Below are 8,821 nucleotides of genomic sequence, written 5' to 3'. Positions count from 1 at the left end.
GCAGGGTCATATTAACCCACCATCCTACAGAGAGACAGGAAGACAGGGTCATATTAACCCACATCCTACAGGAGAGACAGGGTCATAATTAACCCACATCCTACAGGAGAGACAGGAAGACAGGGTCATATTAAACCCACATCCTACAGAGAGACAGGAAGACAGGGTCATATTAACCCACATCCTACAGAGAGACAGGGAAGACAGGGTCATATTAACCACATCCTACAGAGAGACAGGAAGACAGGGTCAATATTAACCCACATCCTACAGAGAGAACAGGAAACAGATGTGACACGGAGACAGGATCATATTAACCACATCCTACAGAGAGACAGGAAGACAGGGTCATATTAACCCACATCCTACGGAGAGACAGGAAGACAGGGTCATATTAACCACATCCTACAGGAGAGACAGGAAGACAGGGTCCATATTAACCCACATCCTAAAGGAGAGCAGGAAGACAGGGTCATATTAACCCACATTCCTACAGGAGAGACAGGAAGACAGGGTCATATTAACCCACATCCTACAGGAGAGACAGGAAGACAGGGTCATATTAACCCACATCCTACAGAGAGAGACAGGAACAGGGTCATATTAACCCACATCTCTACAGAGAGAACAGGAAGACAGGGTCATATTAACCCACATCCTACAGAGAGACAGTAAGACAGGGTCATATTAACCCATCCACAAGAACAGGAAGACAGGTCCATATTAACCACATCCTACAGAGAGACAGGAAGACAGGGTCATATTAACCACATTCCTAGCAGGAGAGACAGGGTCATATTAACCCACATCCTACAGAGAGACAGGAAGACAGGGTCATATTAACCCACATCCTACAGGAGAGACAGGAAGACAGGGTTCATTTTAACCCACCATCCTACAGGAGACAGGAAGACAGGGTCATATTAACACACATCCTACAGGAGACAGGAAGACAGGGTCATATTAACCCACATCCTACAGAGAGACAGGAAAGAAGGGTCATATTACCCACATCCTACAGGGAGAACAGGAAGCAGGTGTCATATTAACCACATCCTACAGAGGACGGGAGACAGGGTCATATTAACCGACATCCTACAGAGAGACAGGAAGACAGGGTATATTAACCCACATCCTACAGAGAGACAGGAAGACAGGGTCTATTTAACCCACATCCTACAGAGAGACAGGAAGACGGGGTCATAATTAACCCACATCCTACAGAGAGACAGGGTCATATTAACCCACATCTACAGAGAGACAGGAAGACAGGGTCATATTACCCCAAATCCTACAGGAGAGACAGGAAGACAGGGTCATATTAACCAACATCCTACGAGGAGACGGAAGGAACAGGGTCATATTAACCCACATCCTACAGAGAGACAGGAAGACAGGGTCATATTAACCCACATCCTACAGAGAGACAGGAAGACAGGGTCATATTAACCCCACATCCTACAGGAGAGACAGGAGACAGGTCATATTAACCCAATCCTACAGAGAGAACAGGAAGACAGGTCATATTAACCCACATCCTACAGGAGAGACAGGGTCATATTAACCACATCCTACAGAGAGACAGGAAGACAGGGTGTCATATTAACCCACATCCTACAGAGAGACAGGAAGACAAGGGTCATATTAACCCACAATCCTACAGAGAGACAGGAAGAACAGGTCATATTAACCCACCACATCCTACAGAGAAGACAGGAAGACAGGGTCATATTAACCCACATCCTACAGAGAGACAGGAGACAGGGTCATATTAACCCACATCCTACAGGAGAGACAGGAAGACAGGGTCATATTAACCCACATCCTACAGAGAGACAGGAAGACAGGGTCATATTAACCCACATCCTACAGAGAGACAGGAAGACAGGGTCATATTTACCCCACATCCTACAGGGGAGACGAGGAAGACAGGGGTCATATTAACACATCCTACAGAGAGACAGGAAGACAGGGTCATATTAACCCACATCCTACAGAGAGACAGGAAGACAGGGTCATATTAACCACATCCTACAGAGAGACAGGAAGACAGGGTATATAACCCACATATCCTACAGAGAGACAGGAGACAGGGTCATATTAACCCACATACTACAGAGAGACAGGAGGACAGGGTCATATTAACCCACATCCTACAGGAGAGACAGGAAAGACAGGGTCATATTACCACACCTACAGAGAGGCAGGAAGAAGGGTCATATTAACCCACATCCTACCAGAGAGACAGGAAGGACAGGGTCATATTAACCCATTCATCCTACAGCAGAGACAGGAAGACAGGGTCATATTAACCCCCATCCTACAGAGAGACAGGAAGACAGGGTCATATTAAACCCACATCCTACAGAGAGACAGGAAGACAGGGTCATATTAACCCACATCCTAGCAGAGAGACAGGAAGACAGGGTCATATTAACCCAAATCCTACAGAGAGACAGGAAGGACAGGGTCATATTAACCCACATCCTACAGAGAGACAGGAAGACGGGGTCATATTACCCACACCAACCTACAGAGGAGAGCAGGGAAGACAGGGTCATTTAACCCACATCCTACAGGAGAGACAAGGAAGACAGGGTCATATTAACCCACATCCTACAGAGAGACAGAAGACAGGGTCATATTAACCCACATCCTACAGAGAGACAGGAAGACAGGGTCATATTAACCCACATCCTACAGGAGAGACAGGAAGACAGGGGTCATATTAACCCACATCCTACAGAGAGACAGGAAGACAGGGTCACTATTAACCCACAAATCCTACAGAGAGACAGAAGACAGGGTCATATTAACCCACATCCTACAGAGAGACAGGAAGACAGGGTCATATTAACCCTCCTACAGAGAGCAGGAAGACAGGGTCATATAACCCACAACCTACAGAGAGACAGGAAGACAGGGTCATATTAACCCACATCCTAGCAGAGGACAGGAAGACAGGGTCATATTAACCCACATCCTACAGAGAGACAGAAAGACCAGGGTCATATTAACCCACATCCTACAGGAGAGACAGGAAGACAGGGTCATATTAGTTGACATATCAGTTTATGTCACAGTTGTTGAATCTTGTTATGTTCCAACAAATATTTACACATGTTAAGTTTGCTGAAAGTAACGCAGTTCACCAGAGTTCATTCGAGTCAATGCCCTGACAAATTGAGGCTGTACTGAGATCAAAAAGGGGGGGGTTCAAGTCAATATTAGATGGTGTTCCTAAGGTTTTTGTACGTACACACACCACACACACACACCACACACACACACACACACACACACACACACACAGCACACACACACACACACACACACACACACACACACACACACACACACACACACACACACACACACACACACACACACACACACACACGACGATATATATTTACTGTATGCATGTAAAGTGCAATTTGGAAAGTATTCAGACCAGTTCACTCTTTCCACATTTTGTTACGTTACAGCCATATTCTAAAATGGATAAATACATTTTCCCTTCATCAATCTACACTACAATATGCCATAATGACATCACAATACCCCATAATGACATCACAATACGCCCATAATGACAAAATGAAAACAGGTATTTAGACATTTTTGCAAATGTATAAAAAAACTGAAATACCTCTATTTACATAAGTATTTCAGACTCTTTGCTATGAGAGCTCGAAATTGAGCTCGGGTGCATCCTGTTTCCATTGGTCATCCTTGGACTCCACCTGTGGTAAATTCAACTGATTGGACATGATTTGGAAAAGGCACACACCTGTCTATATAAGGTCCCAAGCAGGTCAGAGCAAAAACCAAGCCATTAGGTCGAAGGAATTTTCCGTAGATCTCCGAGACAGGATTGTGTCGAGGCACAGATCTGGGGAAGGGTACCAAAACATTTTATTCAGCATTGAAGGTCCCTGAGAAACACAGTGGCCTCCATCATTCTTAAATGGAAGACGTTTGGAAGCACCAAGACTCCTCCTAGAGCTGGCTGCCTGGCCCAACTGAGCAATTTGCGGGAAGAAGGGCCCTGATCAGGGAGGTGACCAAGAACCTGATGGTCACTCTGACAAAGCTCCAGAAGTTTCCTCTGTGGAGATGGGAGAACCTTCCAGAAGGACACCATCTCTGCAGCACTCCCACGAATCAGACCTTTAAGGTAAAGTGGACAGACAGAAGCCACTCCTCAGTTAAAGAGGCACACGAGCACCGCGGTCTTGCAGAGGTTCGAACAAACCACTAAAGAACTCTCAGACCATGAGAAAAAAGATTATCTGGTTTAATGAAACCAAGATTGAACCCTTTGGCCTGAATACCAAGTGGCACGTCTGGAGGAAACCTGGAACAATCCCTATGGTGAGCATGGTGGTGGCAGCATCAAGCTGTGGGGAAGTTTTTCAGCGGCAGGGATTGGGAGACTAGTCAGGATCGAGGGACAGATGAACGGAGCAAAAGTACAGAGAGATCCTTGATGAAAACATGTCCAGAGCACTCAGGACCTCAGACTGTAGGCAAAGGTTCACTTTCCACAGGACAACTACCCTAAAGCACACAGCCCAAGACAACGCAGGAGTGGCTTCGGGACAAGTCTCTGAAATGTCCTTGAGTGGCCAGCCAGAGCCCGGAATTGAAACCCGATCGAACATCTCTGGAGAGCAGCGGACGCTCCCAATCCAAACCCTGACAGAGCTTGAGAGGATCTGCAGAGAAGAATGGGAGAAACTCCCAAATTCCCGATGTGCCAAGCTTGGTAGCGTCATACCCAAGAAGACACGAGGCTGATCACAGCCCAAAGGTGCTTCAACTAAGTACTCCAGTAAAGGGTCTGAATACTTTATGTAAAATGTAATATTTCAGTTTTAATTTGTAAATAAATTAACAAAAAAATGTCTAAACCTGTTTTTGCTTTATCATTATGGGGGATTGTGGTGCAGATTGAGGTTAAAAAAAACTATGTAATTAATTTTAGAATGAGCTGTAACGTAACAAAATTTGGGAAATATTCAAGGGGTCTGAATACTTTCTGAAGACCACTGTATATATTACAGATGCAAAGAGACCTGCAAGAGAGAGAGCTATTTGCACATTGTTGCACCTGTACATAGCCAACAATATAACATTATATTTGAAACTTTTGTGAGTGTAATGTTTAACTGTTCATTTCTGATTGCCCAAAGCAAGTGAAATAAACAATGTAAAACATGTTTTCCATGCCAATAAAGCCCTTAAAATTGAAAAGAAAGAGAGTGACAGACACATACCTTATCCATGGCCATGTCCCAGATCTTACCCACAGCTCATCCTCATCTCCTCAGGTAGCTGCATCTGGGCATCAGAGTCTCCTGTGTTCTCGTTCCGACACAATCTGAAGGAATAACAACAACAACGATGATCAACGATGCATTATGAGCAGAAGATGACAAAATGTGTTGTGCATATTAACAGTAAAATGTACAAGAATGGAAGAGCACTTTCTGTAATGAGCAACAACACAGAAAAATAGTGCTGGACGATGGATAATGCATTAGATGATGGAAAACGCATCGTCGCCATAACGCTTTTTAGACTTCAATAGCCTAGATGAGTTGTCTCATGAGTCAAGGAAGGTATACCGAATGTACTTCAGTTGGTTTATTTGATCAGCAACAATACTGTATTGCAACAATGTACCAGTTGCCTAACATGATTCACAACCAGTTAACCTACCTGAATCATAACCAGTTACCTACCTGAATCACAACCGGTTACCTCCTGAATCACAACCAGTTACCTACCTGAATCAGACGGGTCAACGTGCTGAACAGCCAGTGTTTGCTATAAACTGTCTCCCCTATAGCATCCACCTTTTCCCCGTCCTGCTCCCCCTCTCTGTCCGGGGGTGGTGAGGGGTTACGGTCCATGACAGGAGAGTTCGCCGGGGAGGATGACCGGATGCTGGAGTTGTCGTCATCCACGCTGTGGTTCTCTAAACAGAAACATAATAAGGTAAGGTAAGACGCACAATGCTGGCTGCTACCTCTGGAGGTGTGCAGGGCCAGGTTCAGTGCGTAAAACGTTCTCGAACATTGCAGATATACATATTTTTTTCCTGCCATGTCATTGTCAGAGATTTGTTCTATCTAGGTAATTTCTATCTGAACGTTCCAAAACGTCGCGTCCTGCTGAATGCGCCCCAGGATAGGGTAAGGACGGCTTCGCAGGTGGAAGCTAGCTACCTAGCTACATTTCGCCGGTCGATGTTGGCTAGTAAATGTTCCTGGAATGTTAGCCAAGACAGAAGATCGAGGCTAGCAAAGCCTTAAAAATATAATGACCTAGCCTTTGCTAGCTAGCCATGTTAGCTGCTCAGACCGGCTCGTTTCAATAGCTCTATTAACGTTAGTGTCCCTGTGCACATTACAACAAAGCCATCAATTTCCTTGAGCTCACCCATGAATGATGACTGTCGTTCCTCGAGTATAATGATGGGTTTATATCACTGTATTATCCAGAAACGTATGTTCACTTTAGTCGAGTTGCTTGCTAACCAAAACAAACATTGCTAGTCACGGCTAATGTTTTCAAATGAGCCTCCAACGCAATAGAAGGAACGCGCATGCGTGTGAAGGGTATCATACCAAAGAGTTTCTAAACCTAGAGGCACAACATCGCGAGATTTCCGGGAACGCTTGCGAAACAGACCATGCCGGGGTTTGAGGAGTCAATGAGAGAATTGAAAAAAATCTTCCTTCGATAACACCGACAGTGTTCTTGCGTTTTGGGACACCAGAAGTACATTCATTTCCAATCAAACGCTGCGTATGCATAGACGGCTTGGCATAAATGGTAGTAGAAGGTGAATGTTGAACTTTCGTTGTACAGATATCCAGATGATTAACGGTTAAATAAAAAATAAAATGATGCTGCGTACCAAAATCATTACAGCTGTGATGGAAACAGGAATTTCGGTAACATTTTGTAAATACCAACAGATAATTTGTTAGTTTGACATTGTAATTATTGTAAATTGTAATTATTTCACCACTATGGCCTATTTATTGCCTTACCTCCCTTATCTTACCTCATTTGCACACACTGTATATATACTTTTTTTTCTATTGCGTTATTGACCTTACGTTTTGTTTATTCCATGTGTAACTCTGTGTTGTTGTTTGTGTCGAACTGCTTTGCTTTATCTTGACCAGGTCGCAGTTGTAAATGAGAACTTGTTCTCAACTAGCATACCTGGTTAAATAAAGGTGAAATAAAATAAAATACCCAGCCTTAAGTCTACATCAGCACCACCTTGTCAGAAAGTCCTGGSGAGAGCCCTGATTGTATATCTCTAAACGTTTTTCTAGTTAATTTTTAAATAAACATGGTGCTTGACTGCCGTTTGACAAATACAAGTATTCTGGCTCATGTCCATAATATTTTCAACATGTAGACTGGTTTACCCTCAGAGCCTGCCAGCACTGTATCTACAAGCTGTTGGCAAAAGCGCATGTGCAAAGACCAGAGTTGGCACATTTGCTTTTTAACGCAACAGTTTGGGACAAAACTATCGGTAGAGTTGGAAACACATTGAACATTCTATTTTTATTCGGTACACACAATTTAATTTTGRGTGCACTGTCATCACGCACTGATTTTTACTGCAACAAGTCCGTCTGGTGGAAACACACGACTGGTGGGAAAATGTGCATATTCTCTTTATGCCGATTTTAGAATATATTCACTTGGAACAATTCGTTCCAATTAGATGGAAAACCTAGCTATGCTGAGACTTAGCCTAGCCAAAACCTCGCACCAATTGCGGAGCTCCCAAGTGGCGCAGTGGTCTAAAAGTCACATGCATCTCACAGTTATAGGATGGCGATCCACTACAGATCCTGCGTTCAGTGATTCCAGGCTGTACTCAACAAACCGGATTGTTGTGTCTCCGGTGTTAGCCTTTTAGCCGAAGAGTAAGGCCTCATTGCTAAAAATAAGAATTTGTTTCTTAAACTGACTTGATCGCTACCTTAAAGAAAACCAAATTGCAAATACAAACATTGTTAAATACAATTCGACTTACAAGCGCATAGGGGACCTCTCCTTATGGAGAAGTGAGCACGCACTCTAGCCGGTCTTCAGTACCTGTACTGTCTCGTCTTGGAATTCGCAAAAAAAAAAAAACAGCTATGCATAAAAAGAGTTTAGAAATTGACGCTGCTGCATATACGTCCCAAATTTGTGATGACTATGCAGGGCTATCGAGAAACTTTTGAGTAGGAAAGGCTTCGGAAGTGAAGATTTCCATAATGCGTGATGTTTCATATGCCTCCTGTGGCACAACCTAGATGGTAATAAAATGTATTACTGTTTTGTAAAGCTCATTTCCTATGTGAATTTCATTGCTGGTGCGCACAATCCCTCAGAGTGGAGGATAAAAGTAGTTACTCGATTCTAATAGCATTCATTTCCTCATCGAATATTCATTGTGCTCCCGGCCACCTGATCCCTAGATGGGAGAAAATGTTACTTCGTCTTTAAAAAGCATGCATTCTATGTGTAATTTTCATGCTCCTGGCACAATCCAGATGGGAGGATAAATGGTTACCTGCATTAAACAGCTCATCTTTCCTTGCAATTTACATTTTTTGGACATCGGACTTTTATGGCTAATATCTCACGTGGTCAAAATTTCATAATTTAATTAAAAACCTACCACAGTCAGGTTGCTTCAGGATTGCTTTCTGACACATTTATAAGACCACTCACAATTTGACGTACTTGTTACTGAAATTGAGATGTTGAGAAGAGATTAGGTGTCTAAAAC

The 8,821-nt window shown here is 43.5% G+C and overlaps 1 protein-coding gene across 1 annotated transcript; it reads right to left on the bottom strand.

Annotated features, from left to right (window-relative positions):
* Nucleotides 1–5,330: 5,330 nt before the first annotated feature.
* Nucleotides 5,331–6,657, bottom strand: LOC112079503 (protein saal1-like). The gene is made up of 3 exons (XM_070442348.1): nucleotides 6,451–6,657; nucleotides 5,796–5,986; nucleotides 5,331–5,386 (listed from the first exon to the last, which is right to left on the bottom strand). The coding sequence occupies exons 1-3, from the start codon at nucleotides 6,452–6,454 to the stop codon at nucleotides 5,354–5,356; spliced, it is 228 nt and encodes a 75-aa protein (XP_070298449.1). The 5' UTR covers nucleotides 6,455–6,657; the 3' UTR covers nucleotides 5,331–5,353.
* Nucleotides 6,658–8,821: the final 2,164 nt, after the last annotated feature.

This window comes from Salvelinus sp. IW2-2015, unplaced genomic scaffold (assembly GCF_002910315.2).
Source record: "Salvelinus sp. IW2-2015 unplaced genomic scaffold, ASM291031v2 Un_scaffold8254, whole genome shotgun sequence".
In the NCBI taxonomy this organism is placed as follows: domain Eukaryota; kingdom Metazoa; phylum Chordata; class Actinopteri; order Salmoniformes; family Salmonidae; genus Salvelinus; species Salvelinus sp. IW2-2015.
The sequence above is the reverse complement of the archived record's forward strand: the minus strand, read 5'-3'. Positions and strand labels throughout refer to the sequence as shown.

Excerpts from the sequence above, each read along its gene's own strand:
- LOC112079503 (XM_070442348.1), bottom strand. Across the intron at positions 5,387-5,795 it reads CGTTGACCCGTCTGATTCAG|ATTGTGTCGGAACGAGAACA; the intron begins GTAGGTAACTGG and ends TTATTCCTTCAG.